General features: G+C 46.9%; 1 protein-coding gene and 1 long non-coding RNA gene across 5 annotated transcripts; one reads left to right on the top strand and one right to left on the bottom strand.

Annotated features, from left to right (window-relative positions):
- Positions 1-28: 28 nt before the first annotated feature.
- Positions 29-18,148, top strand: CEBPA (CCAAT enhancer binding protein alpha). 4 transcript variants are annotated; one of them, XM_065028420.1, is made up of 5 exons: positions 29-163; positions 940-1,122; positions 1,525-1,585; positions 5,942-6,002; positions 12,432-18,148. In XM_065028420.1, the coding sequence occupies exon 5, from the start codon at positions 15,554-15,556 to the stop codon at positions 16,529-16,531; it is 978 nt and encodes a 325-aa protein (XP_064884492.1). In that variant the 5' UTR covers positions 29-163; positions 940-1,122; positions 1,525-1,585; positions 5,942-6,002; positions 12,432-15,553; the 3' UTR covers positions 16,532-18,148. The 4 variants fall into 4 exon arrangements, 2 of the variants coding, with proteins under 2 accessions (XP_064884492.1, XP_064884493.1); XR_010465815.1 differs by lacking the exon at positions 12,432-18,148 and adding exons at positions 8,043-8,203; positions 8,536-10,218 and having other exon boundaries at positions 134-1,122; XR_010465816.1 differs by lacking the exon at positions 12,432-18,148 and adding an exon at positions 9,955-10,218 and having other exon boundaries at positions 134-1,122.
- Positions 1,110-8,021, bottom strand: LOC135575312 (uncharacterized). Its single transcript, XR_010465821.1, has 3 exons — positions 4,407-8,021; positions 3,341-3,458; positions 1,110-2,108 (listed from the first exon to the last, which is right to left on the bottom strand). It is a non-coding gene; the product is annotated as an uncharacterized LOC135575312 (long non-coding RNA).
- Positions 18,149-23,468: the final 5,320 nt, after the last annotated feature.

Here is a 23,468-nt window from a genome sequence, read left to right as displayed (position 1 = left end):
CGCTTAAAGGGCGAGGTCATGTTGTGGTGTGGGTTTTTCCGTGGGGACGGTGCGTGTGCTGGGGGGCTGCGCCTCGTCCCGCCCGCTCCGCCCGCCGCGGCGGGAGCCCGGAGGGCTGTCGCTGCCTCCCCCGGGTTTGCGCTTTCGTGCTGTTGCAGCCGGGGTAGAGGAAAACTCGCTGCACAGGCACGCGTGTCCCCGGCGCGGCCCAGCCTGCGGGCGCCATCTTCCACCTTCCCGCGGGGCAGAGGGGTGCAGGAGGCGTCGAGAGGCCTCCCCTCCTTCCTCGGGGGCTGGCGGCAGAGGGAGCGCGGCGGCCGTGTCCCCCGCGGCCTGTGGGGATCAGGCGGCCCCCTCCGCCCTCGGGGCCGGGACCCAGGGCTGCCTCAAGCCGGGCCCCGCGCCCCTCCTGCCCGCAGCCTGAGCGGGAGGAGCCGTTGGCGAGTTTCCCGGTGACCGCCCCTCACCGGCAGCGCGGGAGCAAGGAGCCAGCCTGGCTTTCCCCGGGGGCTGCGTGGCTTCGGGGGAGCTGGCACGAAATTGGCCCGTGCCCCGCGGGCATCCCAGTAGATATCTGTACTGATGAGCATCTCGTAATTGTTCCTGGGTTGTTAATTAACACCTGGCAGTGTATTTCCATCTAGCCGCTGTCTGGTTTGCCTCTCTAGGATGATACAGGGGAAGGAAGGAATACCAGAGACATCAAAAATTCTAACTGCCCTCTTGACAAGATAAATAGTTGCAAATCTCTACATATCATAGGATATTAGTTCGTTTTTCCTTTTAAAACATCTTGAAAAAAGGCTAAACACAAGCAGATCGTGAAATATCTAGATCATAGAGTTAAATGTCATAGAAACATCACATATCATTTCATTGGTATATGTTTGTTGTTACACTTTTTGTAGGAAAGAAATGTTGGCCTTTAATGTTTTCCAGACACTGGGTCATATCTCCTGAATTCTGCCTAAACCAGAGCAGCATAAAAATGAATATGCTCACATCCCTGAAGTTGTATGTGCACAGGATGTGTCTGTAGCTCTTCAAGTGGGAAATAGGTGCTTCGGTGCACTGATGTACGTATTTGCAGTCGGCAGTTCTGAAAATCTGACGGTTTATAAGGTAAGCAGTTTTTAATAAGTTTAAGCATACAGACAGTGGAAAAAGTTGTTTTTGTTTAAATGCAGGGGGGAAAAGTACCAATTTGTTTGCTACTTCAGTTTTAACCCATAGACCTGCTTGGGAAATGTTTTATGCCTGCAAAAGAATTTAGAAGAAACAGATTTGTAAACACAGTTGCAGAGCTTAGTAACATAGATACAATTGATGTATTTGCCATATTTATGGCTGGCTGATGTTGTTGTTTTTGTAAAGCCCTATGGAAAATAAACCACATTTGTAGAAGAATTCTGAGGATTAGCCTGGGCAAACAGTTTTACTCAGCTCATTACCATGAAGACACTGTTTCCTGGTAGGTCAGGAAAGTATTTGCTTTAACATCACTAATGTTCATCTGTTTCTCAGTTGCATCTGTTACATTTTCTGTGACATGACTCATCCATCTAAAACTAGAGCAAAATTCCAGGTAAGGATTAAACATTATCCTCTGCTCACAATAGTTAAGTAAGGGTGCTTTCCTAGGATTTTAGAGCACTTTACAACTATTCATTAATTCTGATCAAAGAAAGCTGAAGAAAATAAAATGTAGACCAACTTATTCGCATAGAGTCAGATTATTTTAGATATTAAAGCCTATGCATAATTCCATGCATGTAAGGTACTCCAGCATTTGGTTAGTGTTGTCTGCTTACAGGAAAACCATCACACAGTGTACTTTAGTGTTTGTAGGATTATTTTTTTTCCCCACAGTATTACAGTAAAAATATAATAAGATGGAAGCAATCTAAGAAGTAATAACAGAAATATATGGGCAGCAGCTTTTGAGATGTGGCATTGCAATACACACTTTACCTGTTTATTTACAAGTTACATGAGCTGTGCGTTAGCTCTGGAGTCAGGTGTTGCAAGCAGGCTGGTCCCTGCTGGGACAGAGTCCTTTTTTGCTCTGATTCTGGATGTGTTCCTGTAGCAGCAATCTACCTATACAACTGTAGATAATATAGTTTCTCATTTTCACATGCATAATCCAGTCTCATGATTCTTTAAATCCTTTAGTCCTTGAGAAAAATTACACAGGTATTCACCATATTCAGGTAATCTACAGCAAAGCACAGTTAGGGGCAGAAAGGCTATTGAAGAAATAGGAACTATGTGTAGGAATTGGAAGCAGAAGGTATAAAGGGGAGGGGAGCCTTTGGGGGTAAATGACCCTGTTTATTACCCACTCAATATGTTCCCTTAACATTTATAAAAACATTTAAGAAGTTCTCTGCAGCCTTCCCCTTACAGTGTGAAAAATATTTTGTTGTTGTTTGAATAATTTCTGTTGTGTCTGATTCCAGTGCTTATGCTTGTTACCTCTAGCTTCATGGGCAATTATTTTTGTCCTAAAATAAAGACCATACAAACACACTGAACAGCAGTCTACACTTCAAAAAAGGGTTGGTTTGTTTGTTTTCTGTAAGCATTCAATTCTTTGCCTCCATTTCCCTCACGGATAAACCTTCACTGGAATTTTACTACAGACTTGCACATTTCTTTTAAAGGTTTAGTTTTTACACACGATGCTACTGTGTAGGTTTCCCTTCTGGTCTAACATCCATGCCTTTGAATTCTGCTAGATGAGAAGTCAGTAATTTCCTTTCCAGTGATTTAGAAGAGAGGAAAATATATGTATTTGTATACATATTTTACAAGTGAAAATAAACAGGTCCCCTAGGTAAAAACACACAATTCAAGTCTGTGATGTAAACTGTGTTAATGTATTTGAGGGCAAATTCCCTGAATTACAATGAAATAAAAGCTTTTTTTGGTAACTGCTACCTCTATTCTCTCAACCTAGATTTGTTCAAAACCAGACAAAAAGACTCTGGAATATGATTGCATTCCTTATGATCAACAAGCAGATGACATTCTTTCAGGGATATTCCAGAAATACAAAGTCTGCAATAGAGGTTTTCCCTAATCTTATTATTGCAAACCTCCCTTCTCTTAATAGCCCTTGCATTTTGCTATTACACGGAGTATTTTCTGCATTTAGGACTGACCTGCACCAAGATCAAAATCTTATTGTTAGAAATGTCAGTTTTGCAGAGCTGAGGTTATAAAAGCTTCAGAAAGCAGAAGCGTTGCTGAATTTCATCTATCAGGAATCTGGCTATATTTCAAAAAGCTGTATTTCAAAATAGTGAAATTCAAAGAGAAAAAGTATTATCAATACCTTTGTCCATTTGTTTGAAAAAGCTTCAGCATGTTAAGGACAGAATTTGAGTGCTTCTCAATCTGATAATTTGAATAATACAAACTTGTCTATAAATAGATGATTTGTCAGACGTAACCTGAATAGGTGAAGAGAAAGGAGAGGAAACATTGCTTAGTGTTGACCGCTATTTCAGGGTTGTACTTCTGATTCAACCATGCACTCACTATAGCCTTGGAAAGTTACAGAACTTTTGTTCTAGAAAATACTAAGTAAAGAAAGGAGCCATTCTGTTCTAATAGCAAACATCCATTTTATTGTAACACTGCCTGGAGTTCATTTACAGGAAAAATCCAGTGCCTTTGTTCTTTCTCTCTATGCAGCTCATAAGTCTTGCAGCTAAGTATTTCCAGTTTCTAGTTCTGGATATTCCAGTACTGCTTCTCTTACTCGCAGAATATCAAAATATTAAAGTAATTCAGATATCTAGAGTTACTCATACTGGTTTCTGAAAAGAAATCAGCTCAATTATATAGGCACAATAAAGGGAATGTTTCTCAAATCAAGGAAGACCCAATATAGCCAGCTGTTTGCTCCCCACATAGCAGAATGAATCAGGCTAACACAGGAATCTTACAGTGTCTGAGAAAACCAATATATTGATGATCACTTTTATTAGAAACCCAAGCTGTCACTCACATAGGTGTTATGTGCCACGCTTCTCTCCAGCTACAGCTGTTCCCATTTCCTCTACAGTTTTAATTGGGGGATTGGTACTTCATGGCTGATGAACTGGTTTATTCTAGGCAGAATCTGCATTAGTTTTGCCCTGAGATTTAATTCCTTAATTGACATATTTTCATTTCATGCCATTATCAGGAAGTTAAAGTTTTTAATCAGAAACTTTTAGCTAGCACTTTTAGAATTAGCTGCACAGGTAAAGATGTGCCCATTTTTGCAAGGTTCATTTTTCTGTATGTTATTCTGGTTAGTAGGTCAGGTTATTAACAGTCGCATATCAGAGGCTTCTCTTTCATAGCTACAAAATACTTATTGATGATAAATTTATTTTTAGCGAAACTCTTACCCAGCCTGTGCTTGTCCCTCGTGCTCTCAGGAATTTGTGCTTCAAGTCAAACCAGCTCAAGTTCTCCAATACCAGTGTTTCATTTCACAAGATGCTACTTTGATCTGGGAAGCGTACCACTACAGCAGCGGTGTTACTTTCTTTCACGTTCTATAGAAACATCAGAATATGGTATTGGAAGCTTTCTTATAGGTGTTTGAGTTTGAAAATATCACATGTGTCCCTGAAGAATGTTTGGTCTGGGAGAAGGCTTTAGGTGTGTCACATTACCCCAAAGTGTTCAGATTTCTGGAACTGTTCCTTTGCAGTTCTTTTATGGGATTTAACTGTTTTTATCAATCTGTGTTTGAGTGTTCTCTGGCTTTGCGCTGATGTCTAGTGATCCAATTAAAACTGGTATAGCCATTGTTGTGAATTTCACTGGGGCTTGGCTTCTTCAGTAATTGTGCTGAACATATTGCAAACTGTGAGTTTTCTGGTTATCTACAGAATGTGCCAGGGATTTGTAGACTGCCACTGATCAATATTGGGGTTTGTTGCCATGTGTATGTAAAATGTTAGGTAAGGGGAGGCTGCATAGCTAAAAATGGGCAAAAACAAAGTGGATAAATGGATTGAAAGGAAAATGCTATGTATTGTGTGTGTATATGTGCACATATGAAATCTGGTTCAAAAGAGACTTGTTAGAACTGAACAAGTCTGGGCGAGAATTAATGGCCCACACCTGGGAATAAGAGGTGAATTCTCAAGTATCCAGGTTTAGTAACTGCCACACCTGTCCTATATTCCCAAAAGCATAAATGAGGTCTGCAAGGATTTAGATAGCTTAGCTCCTGAATGCACAGCACCATGGCTCTTTTCCAAGGCATCATCAGTCACCACATGAAAATCCCCACCCATAATTACTAGGGCATTATTTGTCACGGAGTATACTCTAGTGAAGAACTTACCTTATTCATACGATATCAAGAAGAGTAAATAGTTTTAGGGATGAATTTTATCCAGACTTCAAAATGGTTCTTCAGAACAGAAGCCTAAAATAAATACCCTTCCAGAAAAGCAATGAAATTGGAGAGGCATATCACAGGATGTTAGGGATTGGAAGGGACCTCGAAAGATCATATATCTTTCTTCTTCAGTCACATGGTGTTGGGAGAATAAGGACACAAACTTCGTTCTTATCAATGGCTTTATTATTCCCTGCAACCTATACGACCTCTAAAATACCATAACAAGCTCAATAAACAGCCACTTGAAAAGAAAAAAGAAACGGAGAGTTTGTCAGCTGGCAGGGGATAGTCCACCCGACTGTTTACTCTGCCTCACTTCTGTTTGTAGAAGTGAATAGAAAATGGGTTATTTATTCCCAGATCATATAAAATATGTGGGAGGACAATTTGAGAAAGTGTACAGGCAATTACAGCATGTCTGTTATTGACCTCCTGCTACTGACATCTAGGAGAATTTTGTACTATGTGATCAGTGACAGTGGTACTTTCATCGGGCAAGTAAAGTCCATCTCTTGTCCCCAACAGAAAAGAAGTACTTACCTCAACGGTGCCATCCTCCTTCCAGAAGGGTGATTCTCTGCATTTGGTGAGTTAACTGGTTTTTCTTTTTCATCCTTCTGAAATAGAAGCAAATTCCAAAGAAATAGAGGGGCACAGCCCTCTGCTCTTTGGCTCTGCATGCCTTCTAACATACTGCAGACTCCCAGAAGAGTGAAGCAATTAAACTTACACTTGCAGGCACCTGAATATCTCTGTCATAGCGAATTTGCCAGACACAATCTAGTGTTAGGTTTCTATTGAATATAAACACTGCAGCCAAATGTGTAGAAAAAGCCCCTTTGGTAGCACGTCTCAGGGACAACATCGTCACTGGAGAAGAGCTCATCTGATTTTCTCTCTTAGCAGTAACTAGATGAGATTTCCCTCTGATAGTCAGGAGAAGCTTTATGCTCCCTCCATCGCTAGCATGTCCTTTGAGGTCAGGTTTCTGCACCTCACTGGCCTTAAAAAACAAATTGGCACATCTCTGTACAGAGGAAACTCTCCTCATTCTGAGTTGTTTAGCTATCATGTGGGGTTTTCCTGCATCAGGAATTATTTATTTAGTCAGAAGTTCTTACACAATTAAGACACCAACTGAAATTATCAGGAATTTAGCGCAGCCCAGGAATTCAGAATCAGCAACATTAAAACGAAGTTGATGTTGGTGACTTAGAGGGGAACAGCCTGTCTGCAAAAATATGGGACAAAAAAAGAGTAACATGCAAAGGAAAAGTTGATGGGAACACAGAACACTTCAAAACATATTGAACCTGCTCTCATAGACTCCCAGTGCTGCATGTGCCCTGGCCATTGATATAATGCCAGCAGCCACTTGACAGAGACTGAGACTTACTCTACAAAGCGCAGTGGCTTCCCTGAAGATTGTTTCTCTGTGTACCCAATATTTGCTGAACATACGCATTCCAAAAAGGACTTTACCAAGGTGTACACAATTGTGGAAACCTTCAAAGCGCAAATAAATGTGGCAAAAGTCACAATCGTTTGTCAAGGTTTTTGAGGCCCTCCTCCAGGGAGTACGGGTGTTGCTTTGAAGTCGCCCACAGTCCTGATGGAAAAGTGGTTAAGCAGTTGGAGAAAAGGACTTTGTTACCAGGAAATTAAATTCTTCGAAATACCTTGTTTATGTGTACCTTCACCTCATGTCCTCTTCTCCCTCCTGTGTTTCCTCTTGGACATTAAGGGACTCAGCAGGTTGGATAAAACTGAGGAATGTAGCACACATGCTGGTCTTTTCCTTCCTATGAATAAAATGAAGACAAGAGGGGTGCACACAGCTGTATTTGTACTGCTGGCAGAAATACACACCAAGGCAGCCAGTGCCGGAGAACTGCAGCCATGAGATGCTACCTTACTGCTAGCCAGCTAATGTGAGACGTTGTGCTACGCTGGTGCCATAAATAACGGGAGAGCCTTGGGCACAAATGCCAGTGCCTTAAGCACAAAAACATATAACAAAATATTTCATGTGAACACTGTCTTAATATAGGGGCATTTATTCAACACTAGTGTATGGCATTAAGAGAGAACACTACAGCATATTCTGAAACAGTCTCTATGGCTTTGGCTTTCATCCTGTGAAGGCACACTACCTTGTGGCCGTAAGCTTAGTGAGAATTCACGGAGAGCCCTCAGATACTTCATGCTACAGTAGCATCGGTAGCTGAGCTATGGGAAAACTGAAGAGCGTGCATGCTTTTAGTTTCTTTCTGAGTGTTTTAAAATAGATTTCTGGAGCAATTTTCAGTAGGCTTAAAAATTTCATGTATCACATGTTCCGATGCTCTACCATCAGACAGATTATTTTTAGCCCTGAACCAAAACATGTAGATCCAAGGACTTCAAGGTATTTCAGTGCTGCAAGGGAGATTTGACTGAATAGCTCTGAGCCCACTGAAACAAACAGGCAAGGGGCACTGGAGCAAAGTCTGGCTTCCTGAGGGTTGAGTTTGTAGTTGTGTCAGGAGCTCTGAGCTCTATCTGCAGCATTTCCCACATTTTGACTGTTTAGTTTTTTTGCCATAATAGGTACACAGGTATTTAGGGTTTGATTGTCTTCCATAAGGTACAGGCACCAATTTTTGCATATCCAATGGAATCAGCAGCTCAGCTCGCACAGCTCTCTACAAGGAGCAGCTATAGTTAGGACACCCACAGTATCTTGCACTTCCATAAAAAAGAAGGAAATGGGAGCCTCAAACTTTTATCAATGACATGCTGAGCTGGGTAAGTGATGTTTATTTCAGTTTATTAATGAAGGAGATAAGTAAGTCCTGTGTGGCTTAGACCCTACCATGGGGTCTCTTGATGATGTACATGTAAATGATCCGTAAGCCCTGCACTTAGTTAAATTAATACTTCCATCTACTAAGCCTTTCTAAAAGGCCTCAGAACATTCATGCTAGTGTGGAATAACCCCTTTTTAACGGAAAATACTGACTTTTCCAGCCTAAATAATTGGCTGTGTTGGCTGTGGTAACTGTCAGCAACTGTTTCTCTGACAGGGAGCAACATGGTTTTGTGCTGAGTTAAACTTTTCTGTCCCTCTCTTTTGGCAGCTGTGTGTCAGACTGCAGACAACCAGCATGGATTTATCCTCAGCATGCTATGGCTTCTGTGGCATGGAGGTTTTAAAATCATTCTCTTTCTTTTAAAACCATACTTTTTAGTAAATAAAATCCAGTACTGTAGCACCCAACGCTTAAACATGTTGCATGAATTCTTTTTAGAACTGTGCAACTCATGTAATTAAAGATCTGGAAATTTTTGCCTGCTTTTAAAGAATGTAGGAGTTATTTTCTGAAACAAAATTTTACTTTGCCGTGTTAAATTTCACATCGTGTTATATTTATTTCCTAAATGTGGGCAGTTCTTACTGCTCATATTCCCCATTAATAGAATGTTGGGATTTGCTAAGGAATGGAGGATTTATGCTCATATTAATGTATTCAGATGATTTGCATAAACCCACCATCTGGTTTAATTGTTTAGGCCTGAAAGAATCATTCAGAGTTAATAATTTAGGCTCCAAAAACATATTCACATTTCCTATCTTTATTTACAGCAGTAGAAGGGAAAAAATTAGTCCCTTTTGTGGTGTGGGAACCCAATTCATAGCTGGCTCTTTTTTTTTTTTTAACTTAGAAACACAAGTAGTTTGCAAGGACTTTTTGTTTGGAATTAGAAGCCTCTCAGCCCTAGGCTCTTGTTGAATGATACTTAGCTCCACTATTAACTATACGGCCATGTAAGTCACAAAAAAGTTGTTGGTACCTCCCAGCTGAAGCACAGTGCCTTTTCAGCATTGCTTTATGAGGATTTAGGTACCAAAATGTCTTGCAAACAGCTTAGCACTGTCATTGGCTTTTTCCTTTCTGAAATACTATTGCAAACAAAATATCATATTTATGCTTCCATAAAATGAATGGAAAATATTATTACTTCCTTCAAAAGAAGTCTTCTGATTTTATTCATGTGAATTCTGATAGTATTTATTTAAAGCACTCTGCAGCTCAGCTGTCAGCTGCCTTTAAAATCCAAGCAGGAGTGTTTTGTTCCAAGCATCGTACCTTGAGGTAGTGAGTCCTGTTTCCTCTAAAACTTTGAACTGTCCTTGTAACCTCCCAACTTATTTTTCAGATTCTTATGGGACTACGATCCTTTCAGGAAAAACTTTCTGAGCGTTAGACTCACCTGGTTTGTGATTAACTCTTATTGCACTTAAGATAAAGTTATGTTTTATGTAAAGCATAAGATTCCAGTTTGAACAGAAATTTAAATGCAAAGGTCTTGTGGAACTCATGCAGTGGTGAGTAATGTCTCGTTATTTTTATGAACAGAACTGGCGTGCTGAACGTTACTGTGTGCAACCTCTCTTTCTGTAAAGGCTTAGAAGGCAGAATAGGTGTTACCTCAGCAGGCAGGAGTGTCGGGTCCTTTCGCTGGATGTTTGCAAATGACCTTTGGAATTCCTGCAGGGAATGAAGGGCCATTCCTCAAGTCACTCGCCGGTGGTGCTGCCCCATCAGCCTGCTGCCTGGTCAGTCTTGAGGTGAATGAAATCACTCTGTGGCAGGGTCAACGTGCTGCAGATGGGAACTTCAGCACCGTATGCCAGCTCCTCTTAAGTCTCATGTTTGTGCAGTGGTTATTCTTAGGAGAGTAAGAAAATTTCTGATGTCTGAAGTATTGCTATAATTAGCTTGAAACTGATAATAAAACTGCAATCATTTTCAAGCTGAGACTGCCTCTGACTTGCTTCCTTCCTCTGTGTGTCTGTTGTTCCCTGATGCTGGTGACTGCTTTGATCATGGTTTGGTTTCATTGGTGGTGTCACTGACTGACTCTAAGAGCTTTGTGGACCTTCCTTGTGACTCCCTTCCTTCTCGCTGCCTTTGACATTTTTCACTTAGTAGGCCAACCTCTCCTTAGATTACTCATGCCAGTAATCCCTGGGCTGGCAATGGGATAATTAGAGAAAGCTGAATTTAGCTCAACAGGAAGGCCAAATTTTCAAATACAAGACAACATCCACACTGAGCAGTAAAAGTACTTTCTATAAAGTATAGAGTTAACAGTTATAAAACCTGACATTTTAAAATATGAGAGTCAAATGTGGCCTCAAACCTTTCTGCCACTGAAGTCAAATGCTTTATGACATCAATAAAAGAAGGGTTGCAGCAAAGATGTATTGCCTTCATATTTCCAGGTCTTAATCCTTAATTTCATAGATTCTTTGAGCATTGAATACTTGCAGCTGGAAATCAAAAACTATGAGCTACTGGAGGCTACTCCATTATCTGTCTTGTGAATCACACAAGAACTTCAATGTAAGAGAAGTATAAAAAGCCCACCAGCCCCTTGAGTTCTGTGAGACACCTTGTGCAGGTCTCATCCCGCTGAAGTCTGCCATGGATGCAGCAATGTGTTCACTTGTGGAATGACAGCATGAGGCTTTCACATCCATACTATACTACAGAATGTAACTTCTTACCATATTCTTACTCTTTAGTTTAATTTTGATCCTTGTAACAAATTTGTAAGGTAGACAGAAGACTGGAAATTCAGTTTAGGTGTGAAAGAAGGGTAGAAGACTAGAAAATGCATGATCTGTGGATAGGCCAAATATTGAGCAACTGAATAACTGATTGTGCATGATTACAGGTGCCAAGTTGGAAACAGATTGGTTTATGAGCCCCATTTGAATGGAGGTGAGCAGCAATCAGGCAAATGGAAATGAAAAGATGCTCCCAGTAAGCTAGCTAGGTAATTGCAAAGGACTGAGCTCTCAGGAGAGGAGCCAGAAGTCAGCAGCGCATGAGGACAGCAAAGGTTGAGGACATGGTCATAGAGACCCTGAAGACAAGAGGAATGATACAAAACGGGAAGAGGAAGATAGCACGGATTTGAGGTGGTTAACCTTGGAGTTCTGAACAGTGTTTCTCCAAAGGAAAAAAGCTGTAATTATAAGTGATTAAATCATCTATCATGGGACCAAACCACACATCAAAAATAGCAGTCAGTTACCAGCTGCCATTCTCAGCTGAAGGGAAGGTCCTAGTTGACTTGTCATACCATGCTGCATACTGATCTTCGCCTCCAAGACTCTGGCACATAAAGCCTTTTCCTTTGAAAACTTGTGTGTTGTGTGCAGCTTTTATGTGCAGTATCATGTTTCCCCTCCCTGGGGCAGCAAACACATGAGAGGGGAGAAGTTTGTGTTTCATGACACCACAACAAGTAAGATGGTAGATTGCCAGCTCTTTATTCACATAGGGAACTACTGCTGCTCTATCCCTGCCTACAATCCTGATGCACTCAGGGCGCAGCACTGTGCCCAGCTGAGGATAATGTCCCCTTGTCACTCCTAGGACAGCTGTACTGTCCTTTCTGCTCCATGGTGCCCATCCCTGCCCTACCCAAATCTGGCTCTTCCCCAACACTCCTTCTGCAGGTGGGAGAGACGAGAGGTTGGGCCATGCTGGCATTCACCCCAAGAAGTTTTCTGTGCAGATGAGACATTCTAGAGCTTTGTCGGCAGCAATGAGATATTCTAGTTTAACGAGGTAGTAAAATAAATGTGTAATAGCACTCTGATTCTTAATGGGGCTGCCACATGCCATGTTCTGTAGGTATTTCCGAAGTGTCGGATCAGAAAGCAGAGCGCTGTACTGCCCAGGCAGCCTATCAAGCCAGCCTGGATCCTGTAGCCAGGTGACCTATTTTGCAGCCCATGGGAGTCAAAGGCCTGAGAAAAAACACACGAGTCCAGGTGAAATGAAGAGACTTCAGTGTTCCAGGGCAATTAGAAACTCTTAACAGGCACAAAATTCACTTCTGTAAAGCAGATACTCACATTCCTCCACAATTGTTTTTCTGTTCAGTTTCTTTCCCTACTAGTGAAAACTAGCACAGCTGACTTTGTATAGAGTTTTGGTGCTGTTTGTTGTTGCAGAGCACTTCTCCTGTCCTCCCAGAGCTCCTAGCCAGCAAGATCTGCTTTGAGATGGAAGAATAGCACCCTCAAGAGTTCACAGCCACACTGCTTCAAGGATCCATGCTCTGCAACACACATCCTTCCTCTTCCAGTTAACTCCCTGGCACATGTAACTGAAGCAACGAGAACAAAAGTTTTCTCTTGACATTAGATTTGAAATATTTGGTAAAAGTCACTGTTGATATGAATGCGGAAAAAAAGCATTTGTGCTTGTATGAGGAATGATCAGCTAAACATTACATTCACCTTCAAAGAAGGACAGTAAAAAGACAAAGACTCGTCTTATTTGTCCAAGTCTGGGAACCTCATTTAATACCATATTAAAACAATTTGAACATGAATTTATGTTTTTGTGTAAAAAGAGATTATTTATAAGTTCTTAACTTAGATAAAAGGGTTCTATGTAAAAAAAAATACTGAGCAAACCAGTCTTTAAATTGTGGGGACTTGTTCGTTAATTACAGTAATTAGGAATGGAATCTGATCCTAAACTTTCTGATTTACTTTGAATTTCTTTTAATATGTGGTTAGGCCTTAATTTCGGAATGATTATAAAATGCGAGAGTGTTTTAAGACTTCAGAGGCGTAGGTATTGTTATTAAACGACAAAGTTACACGCTTGGGCTGTTTGATGCAGCACTGACCTTTTATTTTCAACGTGTATGGCCTATTCCTGATTTTGCCAGCTTCAGAGTTAGATAAAGCTCTTTGAAAGCTCCGAGTGTAAACTGCTCACCAGCAACTGTTTCAGATTATATTTCTCCCAGCAAGGAAAAAGTCCAGCACTGGCTTTGTCCCTTTTCTGGGAATGGGTTCCCTTGAGTAGAACAAGCAGAATTTGGACAGTGAGATGCAGTCAGGGACATTTCACTCTGAAACATCTGAAGCATCCAAAACTTGCTTTTGTCACAGACTTGAGGCATTCCCTCTGCATCACGACTTTGTTGGGAGTTCTTACCAGTGTTTTGGTTGTCTAGACAGTGCTACACCGCCCTGTGGAGCACGGAAACACCCCTTTGAGGCACCACTGCTACGTTGAAGCCAACATGTATAATTTTAGAAAACATTGTATAGAAAATAATTGAGGATTGATATTTTTTTCTGCTGATAGTGAAAGGTAAAAACTATGTTCTGTAGCCTGTAAATTAGTCTCCCTGTTGTAATTGCAGAATCCATTCTCCCAAGAGGATACTAGAGTGCGAAAGCCAACTCTCTGCTGTCCTTGCTTTTGCTCATGAAACAGAGGTTCACATGTGCACTGTGTGACACAAAAACATGGGTTCCTGGTACACTGTACTGTTCCCTAAGACCTTCAATTATTTTTAATTGCAAGGAATCTGTAAAATCCTTTCTGAGCAAGGAATTTACTGTCACAAGTTTTTAGTTTACTAGAACATCCAGGGCTAAAAATTATAGCGATATTTTTTTCTCCAGCCATCACTGTTCGGATCATTCTCTCTGCAGATTTTCTTGTAGCAATTTTCAGGCCAGCACCTGCTCCAATGGCCTCGACTCATCCTCTCTCTATGCCAGTTTCAAAGGGGCCTTCTGGACCAGCAGAGCTAAATACTGGTTGGGGCTTCCTAAAATGCACCTTGGGAGGTGTGGAGGGGAGGACAGATACATCTGCTCTGCAGACTGCGAGGGATCGCAGGAGGAGGAAATTATGTGCATCCTCACCGCCCCGAGCTGAAGGGAGCTCCTAGGAAGGCCGTGGCTTCGCACAGGAGCTGCTGCAGGAACATACCCTGCTGCCCCGGGAGAGGAGCCGCGGCGGCTGAGACAGGCGGCTCCTCTCTCCGGTCCCGCCGTGCGGGAACATCGATTGCTTTCTCCGAAGCCGACGGAAAACGGAGGCTGGGAAGGGAAGCAGGGTCTGCGGGGAGGCTGCGCCGCGGGGCCGGGCACCCGCCCGGGTTACCTGGGTGCTGCCGGGTTATCTCGGGTAAACGTCCGGAGTCGGCCCGCGTCCGACACTGGTCAACATTGCTGTGTGTTCATTTGGGGAAATCTATAATTAAATTTACCTGTTTGATTCGTGCGGGAGTGAAGGGGGAGACCCGCGCGCTTATCCCACCCTTCCTGCGTACGGCGAAAGCCGCCGGCGCCGGGAGTGCCCCGCACCGGGCTGCCGCCGCGGGGCTCGGGCAGACGGCCGGGGTCGGGCTGTCCCGTCCCAGGAGGGCAGCTCCGCCGGGCTTGACAGACCGACAATAAGCGCAGAAGAGGGCAGGGCGGTCCCCGGCCGATCACTACCGAGCAGAGCGGAGCCGGGGATCTGCCGCTGCCCCCCGAGGTCTCCGCCCCTGCCCGCCGGGCGCCGTCCGCGGACGGGTCCTAGCGCCGCTCGGGGCCGGGCTCCGCGGGTGAAGCAGCGCCTTGGGTCCCGCAGGCAAACACGGCAGGGCAAATATTCCCGACTGGCCAAATAAGTGCAAGAACGCGCGGGTGATGTTGAACTTTGAGACTTTCTCTGCAGCGCGGCCGGCGAGTCGCTGAGTCGGAGCGCTCGGCGCAGGGATGAGAGCAGGCGGTGGAAATGTACCAGCTGCCTTTGGCCGCCCTGCCACGCTGAGCGGCCCCGGGAAGGGAGGGCACGAAGTCCCCGCTCTGTTTCCTCGGGCCTCTTACCAGCGCGGAGCGTCCTCGGCGGCCGAAGCCCAGCGCCCTGTGCCCGCTGAGTTCGGGGCGTCGGCGGGGAGCCGGGGCGTGCGGGCCACTCTCCCCACGGCGGCTCCCACGGGAGGGCGGGCGGTTCTGCCCTGCCAGGGCGCTAAGACCCGGCTGCGCGGTGGTCAAAGGTTCCCAGCAGGACACTAGAGGGCGATCCCAGGCCCTTCTGCGGGGGTGTGTATATATACGGCACGCAGGACCGAGGCAGCCCACTAGCAACAGGGCAGGCAGGCAGCGAGCGGAGCTCGGGCGGACTGGGGCGAGCCGTTCCGTGCCGCACCGTGCCGCGGTGCCGTTCGCTGCCGCGGGCCGGGGTTCCGCGGGCTTGATAGAGTCGCCGCCGCTGCCCCGTCCGAAACCTGGATTGCAGGAGCCCTTCACCATGCCCGGCACACTGTAGGTGCTTCATGGAGCAAGCCAACTTCTACGAGGTCGATTCCCGGCCCCCGATGAGCAGCGGCCAGCACCACCAGCTCCAGACTCCCCTGCCCGGCAGCGCCTACAGCTACAGAGAGGCTCCCTCGGCGGCGGCACCTGCTACTGGCGGCGCGGAGCTCGGCGACATCTGCGAGAACGAGAACTCCATCGACATCAGCGCCTACATCGACCCCGCCGCCTTCAACGACGAGTTCCTGGCCGACCTCTTCCAGCACAGCAAGCAGCAAGAGAAAGCCAAGGCCATCCTGGCCGGGGATTTCGACTTCCACAGCATGCATGGGGCCGGCGCCGCCGCTTCGGCGCCGGGGCACCAGCAGCAGCACCACCAGCAGCCGCTCTTCGGCTGCGCGGCCGGCTACATGGACGGCAAGCTCGACCCCCTGTACGAGCGCATCGCCGCGCCCGGCTTGCGGCCGCTGGTGATTAAGCAGGAGCCCCGCGAGGAGGAGGAGGTCAAGTCGGCGGCCCTGTCGGCCCTCTACCCCCACCATGCTCTGCAGCAGCACCCGTCCCACCTGCAGTACCAGATCGCCCACTGCGCCCAGACCACCATGCACCTTCAGCCCGGGCACCCCACGCCGCCCCCCACGCCCGTGCCCAGCCCGCACCACCCGCACCATCCGCACCCTCCCGGCGGCCTGCCCGCCGCCGGCGCCCTCAAAATGATGTCCGCGGACCACCGGAGCAAATCGAAAAAGACAGTGGACAAGAACAGCAACGAGTACCGTGTGCGCCGGGAGCGCAACAACATCGCGGTGCGCAAGAGCCGCGACAAGGCCAAGCAGCGCAACGTGGAGACGCAGCAGAAGGTGCTGGAGCTCACCACCGACAACGAGCGGCTGCGCAAGCGGGTGGAGCAGCTCACCCGGGAGCTGGAAACTCTGCGGGGCATCTTCAGGCAGCTGCCCGAGAGCTCGCTGGTGAAGGCCATGGGCAGCTGCGCTTAGCGCCGCGCCGGGACTGGCGGGGCCGCCGCGCCCGCGGCTGCGCTTGCCCTCGCTCACTTCCAGATACTATACATACCGGAGAGCAGCGATCTCAGATTGTTTCGGGGGAGGGAGGGAGTTGGACTTTTGTTTTGCTTTTGTTTTGTTTTGTTTGTTTTTAACAACGACCAATACGAGAAGCCAGGCAGCTGTAGTATTAAAAGATTTGTGCCTTAAGGATGACACACAAATAAGCTGAAAACATGGTGGGTTTTATAAGGAGAAAGGTGGGGGGAAGGAAGAAATTTGAAAGCCCACGTGTCTACACAGGGTAAATAACAATAATAATAATAGTAATAAAGCACAGATAGCAATCCAGATGTGCCTTAAAAGCTGGCTGCAAGAGCTCTGGGGCTTTCTGTTCTCCTCAGCCTGGCTGGTTGTGAGGAAAAAGGGTGAGAGATGTGCAGGCTTGAGGGACGGAGCATTCAGGAGTACTGGCCAGGCCCCCTCAGCAGACCTGCGGTGCAGCAGGCACAGGCAGCTGTGGGGAGGCCAGGGAGAAGCGGGCTGAGGCTGAGAGGCGCGCAGTGCCGGGCACCCATTTGGAGCACTGAGGTGTGGGGCAGCTGCCGGACTGCTGCCAGGAGCCCTGTCTTGTTAGGGTGCAGGGCAGGGGCCGCCGCTGCTGCAGGACTGATGGACAGCCTGGGACTGACAGAGCAGCAGCTTGTGAGGGAGCGTGGTGAGCTTCCTCCACCGAAAGGAAGAGCAGCAGTGTCTTGTACTGTATGTCACGACGTGACGAAGCACAAATGAATAAATACCTATCGATGCGGGTATTTACTATGAACTTTCAGTGTATTTTGCTTTATTCCAGGACATTTAGCTCCTTTCAAAGTCTCTGTCTGTCCAAGCTGTGCCTCATGTAATGTGAAAGCCTTTCCGTGTATACTAGCTACACTTTATTTTTATTGCATTACTTTAAGTAACTAACTCTTTGCCATCACATGACTTTCTTATCTGGTGACAGAGACTATGCCCTTGTGCTGCAATGTTATTTTATTATTTGTATGGGTGGGTGAGTGTGAGTCTGTGTTGCCTTCTTCACATTGTTCTGGGCTGGCCGCTGCCTCCTGACCCCAAGGCAGGGGGGCCTATGATGGAATGTGGGCCTCAGGGCTGCAGGACATCTGTTGGGGGATGAGGAGGCTCTTCTCCAGTGCTTCAGCACCTTTGGACTCTGGAGCTTCTCCCAGTGTGAATGAAAAATAAGCAAACAAACAGCCCCCCATCCAGAGAGCGCTGGTAGCCATGCAAAGCATTTCTTCCTCATGTCATAGCCGCACAAGAATTTGTCCAGTTGAAATAGTCATGATGGGAGAGGAGAACAAGGTGGAGAGATGAAGCCTTTGAAAGTGTGACAGCAGGAATGCAGTGCTGGGCGTGTGTGTATGTATGTGCCACGTGTGTATGTGGTGTGTATGGGTATGTATACATGTATGTATATGCACACACATTGGTGGTGTGTTGTTGTGTGTTGGGTTTTTTTTTTTTAATTTGGGGGGGGAACTGCATATAAAGGTTGTCAAAAGTCCTGGTTATGTTCATAAATAAACAGCATATATTCTACCATAACCATCTGCCTCTCTGTGTGTTCCCAGTTCTTTTTCTGTAGCAGCAGAGCGAAACCTCTTCCTCAGACCGCACATCCTGCTCTGCGCTGGCACCTGCTTCCCCAGCCAGGATCGGTGACCAAAGCGCCTCCGTGGAGCACAACTCCCTCGCATTCGCCCCAGGGAAATAAATACATGGTTGCCTTTAAGAGAAGGGCAATTTCCTAAGTACTGGTGTCAGGTGTGTGCCTGTGAGTCAGCCTTGGCTTCCCCCTCCCACCTGCGCCGTGGCTGGGCCGCGGGTCGTCCAGCCCGCGACGGGCCCGCTGCCTCTCCCTGAGCGGGCTTAAGGCAGCCGGGAGCGACGAGGAAGGCGTCAGGGGGACGAGGACACGCAGCTCACCCGCCGGCTGCCCCAGACACGGGCCCGGTCCGGCCGGGGCGCCCGCCTCGGGCACGCCGTGGAGCCTCTGCGGGGCGCAGCGGACGAGCTGTCACCCGGGCACGGGGCTTGCGAAAAGGAGGCGGCGGGTAGGGCCGGCCCCGCTCGCCCGGCAGCGGCGTCGCTGCCCGTCCCGTCCGAGCGAGACGTGGCCGGGGCCCGTCGCCTCTCCCGGGGAGTTTCGCTCCGGCCGGGTCGAGCCCAGAAGACGCCGTCCCGGGGCTCTCCGGTGCCGGCGGTACGTGGGGCACCGGCGGCGGCTCCGGGCGCTGGATCCCGTCGGGGGCTCCTGCCCTGCCCGGGGCCGGCGGGGCGCGGAGGGGAGTCGGCGCGAGGCCCGGCGGCGATAGGGCCCCGCGCGGTGGGGCGGGAGGCGGCGGGGCCCCGGGGTGAAGTAACGCCCGGGCCGGCCTGTGGCGCAGCGCCCGGGTGGCCTGCGGGGAGCTCAGCCGAGCCCCCACAGCTGCCCCAGCCTCCCGGCCCTCGGGCTGGGCTGCGGCTGCGCCTCTGGCATGTGACAGAAAGGTGCTGCCCCGGGTCCCGTCCCCTTGGGCAGCACCTGAGTGTGCTGGGTCTTGGTGAGGGTGATGCCTGCAGGAGAGCCGAGTTCCCCATCACTTGTTGCCCCCATGCTGTGTCCAGCATCATACGTCCACGGCAGAAATTCAGTACCCCAAAGACAGAGATTTGGACCCACAGGTACCTGCTGTGGTGGCGCCCAGGCCGCGCAGCAGCACATGTTCTCAATGCGGCTCCCAGAGCACCTTGGCCTGGTGCAGGCACAGCCGGGCGAGTCCTGCTCAGCCCCTGCGCCATGTAGGCGATGGGACAGCTCTGAGGGTACCGAGAGGCTTCGCCTCCTCTCGGGGGGTTCATGGCGGTTTGCGAAGCAAAGCAAGGGTGAGGCTGCTACTCCAAAGTCCACCATGACTGTTGGTCTGCAAGCACTCGCTGCTTGGGATGAGTGAAAGGTGAGTGCGGATCAGGACTGAGGATTTTATTTTTCAGTTAGATGTAGGGGATTCAGAGCTGGTAATTTTCCAAGGGAAGAGTTAAATTCTAGTGGTGTCGGGTGAAAATAATGACTTTTCCTTGTGCTTCCTTCCTCCCCCGGCCCTGCAGAGCTGTACTCCCGTCGGGTATGATGTGCCTTACTGAGTAATGCTGTCCAACGTGTAAAGTGGGGAAACGCTGTTATCATTTGAGCAAAGATTATTGCAGGGTATATGTGGGAGGGACTGTAATCTAGTGGTTAGAGCATGGGAATACAGTCCTGGTCGTTTGAGTTATGTTCTGAACTGTGACTCACCGTGTGTGTGTGTGGTTTCAGCAAATCATTTATGGCCTCAGACAAAGCAGATTTTTCCATTAATTTAAATGAACTGTAGATTAGACAGGTCTTCAGTGGCAGAAGAATCAACCATTCTATGATTCAAAATTAAGATCACATATCTACCACATAGGTGTTTCAATAGTTATATAAACAGAGCATGCCCTGAAATATTATGAAGGGTAAATTATTGATAGCAGAAAAGTGTCTAGAGACACTTGCCTTAAACACAGTGCCAAAGCATTAGCATTCCCTAATCCTAACCCTAACTGTAGGCTGAGCCTTCGACAAGGCCCCCAGTCGTGGTCTAGATGAAAAAGTTCTCACAGCATGGCGCTCTTTGCTGCCTCTTGGTGCTCTTTGCTGCCTGTGCTTTGCTTTGGCTGCCCCGTCTCAGCCCTCCTCGGCTGCAGCTCTGCATTTTATCTTCCTCTCAACCTGAACCCTTCCCTGGCACACAGCTGACCCTTTGATGAGTCCCTAAGTCGTTGCCCAGATGAAGAAGCTCTTGCAGCAGCATGTTCAGGGATATTTTGCCTGAACACCAGGGTCAAAGCGAGCAGTACTGCAGTGCTCGGGTCTCACATGTGACTCCATGCCTTGCCCGTTTCAGTAGCACTTAGGCATGCGTTATGAATGTTGGGTGGTGGAAACGATTTCTATGCACTGTCTACTCCAAATATCACAGGACAGCTGGAGCTGGAACGGACCTCTGGGGATCATCTAGTCCAGGGTGCTCTTGTGGAAACAGCGGGCAGTCTGCACTGCTGCAGAAGAGGATGGCGGGGGAGGCTGCGCTGCTGCAGCGTGCTGTGGATGAAGCAGGTGAGAGTGGCAGGACTGTGCACAGGGGCTGGCCTTGAATTTGGCGTTCCCATCCTCTCCCCGCATACACGCATCCTGCATCAAGACTATTTATCCTGGCTTGGACAAGGGCTTGAGCAGCTCCAGCGCTGGGCAGGGGGCTGTGGCTGTGTATATACACCACAGCATTTGTCTTCACGACCACGGGGTGGCTTTTTGAAAGTTTCCCACCAAGCTTGTTCCTTTTACACACGCCACTGCTGTGATACTGCCAGCCCTGGCTCATCCTGCCACACAAGTGTGGCTGTGCAGTCCTTCCGTCTCCACCCCTCACCCTCGCCAGTCTCAGACACAAGGTTGGGGACACGGAGGGGGTGAGATGTGGGGGTGGGCAGTGACTGAGAAGCCGAGCAAGTGATCACATGCTGGGGAGGAAGGGAGTAGTTGTCTGCTAGCACTGTGTACAGAGTTGAGACACTGCTCACTCATAGCGAAGTCCTGCAGCAGGTTGGTGGAGGAATGTCAAAATTTCTCAGTGTGATGGTGGTGTTTTTGTTTTGTTTCTTTTCCTTCCATTGTGGCAGGTGAATCGCCCCTGGGCAGCTTGCCTCATCCACCTGCTTCAGGGGGCTGGAGGGTAGGAACAACTTCTGGAGTGCTCTACCAAAATTTCTAGACTGAAGCAGAGCAGTGGAAGATGCTTTGCTCTTAGGACAAAGCAGATGCTTCTCAGTGCTTTGTGCTTACTGGTTTGAATTTACTGGTTGAATTGAGTTTGACCCAATTTAGCAGTGAAAAGAATGGCAAATGTCTGAGTAAAGGCTGAAGGAACAGACTTGCTGCCCTCTCTTGGTATATTAGCTTAAATAAAAAATTATGTTTTATACATAGACATCTCTGTTTCTGCACATCTCTTTCTTCCCCTGTAATGAAATCTGTGTTTATACAAGTGAAATCACATACAAAGAAACACCTCGCTTGGAAATATCTGTGTTTCAGTGCGATTTCCTGTATCATATCTGAGGTAAACGCATTTTAAAGCCAAGACAACACTTATCACAAGACAAAGCTTATCACAAGAAACTGCAGAAGAATCAGAGCGTCTGTTCTGATAATTTCTTCCAGCCCATATTATATTATTAATATATTTTTAATGGTACTACTTAGTATCTCAGATTGTGGATCTAAAGGGAGAAAGCCAGCCATTATCCCAAAGAGTTTACAGCTTTGGTGGAAAATCAGCACCTGCTCATAGTTTATTGAGCACTTATATGTCCAGAGTAACCCAGTCCTGCATAGATAGCCTGAAACAAAAATCAGCTATTTGGAGTACAGATTTTTTAGTGTCATTGCCATTCTCAGGTTTCTCCTCAAGCCATCCTGGCAGTGAGTTTGCACTACCTTGCCTGTCACGTACTTTGCTAGAGACTTCCATGGCAACTTCTCTACAGGAACAATGCGCTGATGTCCTTAGGCCTGTGTTGGTATACCTCGTTAATTGGAAGGGAATCCTCACTAAAGGGAATCTGATTCATTTACTCTAAATATTTAAGTGCAATTTTCTTAGTTTAACACCATCCTATTTTACTGCAGTATTGCATCTTGCTTCTGAAATTAATAGTTAACCACGGAGAAATACAGGTCTGGCAGAATGGAAATCAAGCATTATATTATCCCATGAGTCACGTACGTGCAGAGAACCAAACAAGTGTCAGCCAATGGCTTTGAGCCCAAAATATGTCAAAGAGGAGATGCATATCTTCATTTATATTAAGTAGATAGAAGGCTTGTTGCTGTTCCCATTAAACTGGTTGGAGTTCTGCCATTGACTTCAGGATTGGGCCCATGCGGTAGAAGCGGGCTATGGTTACCTGCACTGGCTGGATTTTCTGTGCAGCTGGGCAACTTTCATTTTAACAACAGCTCGTAGTCAACAGAGATTCAAGACCTCCCCTAGTTTTAGGCATTACTCCTTCCTTTATTAGCTCGATGACCTGCCATCCTGTGAAATGTGAGGGTGCTCAGTAGCAGGAGGCAGCAATGGATGCTTTTCTGAGCGCAGCTTCACTGAGAGTCAGTAGCAAGTGACTGTAGAAAGGGATCAGGCCAGCACCTTTTCTGAGCAGGGTTTCATGATTTCTAATTATTTACACTCAAAATAAAGAACCACGTTTAGGATTAACCCTGCTATAGGCATTCAAACCACTTTCTCCGGCAAAATCCCACTGGAGTCAGGGAAAGTCTTGGCTGAATAAATGCCTCAAAATGTTTCAGAACTTTATTGAATACGGGGGAACTTTTGTACCTCAGTTTTCTCACTCTGGGTATTCCCTCCACAGCTTCTAATGCATCTGGCTGTAGACCTGCCTCACAAACTAAATAAATCTTGGGCTGCTGATATGTATTGGATCCACCATGTGATTTGTACTGAAGTCCCTCAGGGAGAGGAGACAATGCGAACGGATGCCAGTAAGTACACCCGAACCAGCAACTGTGAGCTTGGGGCTGAATGCCAAACCTGCTGTGGGTTACTAAGTGGTACATATCCTAGCTTTTATGTGCAAGCTTATAGTTGTCTTTGTCACATAGATGTTTTATTTTTGTTATGTTGTCATCTATACATTAGGGTTTGATTTGCTCAGTGGAACTGAGTTCAGTTTGGTGAACTGGGAACATATACTCGCTAACTTTTTAAAGGTATTTTCACATTTTTATTGGCATGCCACTTCAGTTAAAAACCATGGTGACAGAGTCAGGCTGAAATGA

Source organism: Columba livia, chromosome 13, assembly GCF_036013475.1.
Source record: "Columba livia isolate bColLiv1 breed racing homer chromosome 13, bColLiv1.pat.W.v2, whole genome shotgun sequence".
Lineage (NCBI taxonomy): Eukaryota > Metazoa > Chordata > Aves > Columbiformes > Columbidae > Columba > Columba livia.
This window is presented reverse-complemented; position numbering and strand designations above follow the sequence as displayed.

Coding starts and splice junctions, on each gene's coding strand:
- CEBPA (XM_065028420.1), top strand. CDS start 15,554: ATGGAGCAAGCCAACTTCTACGAGGTCGATTCCCGGCCCCCGATGAGC.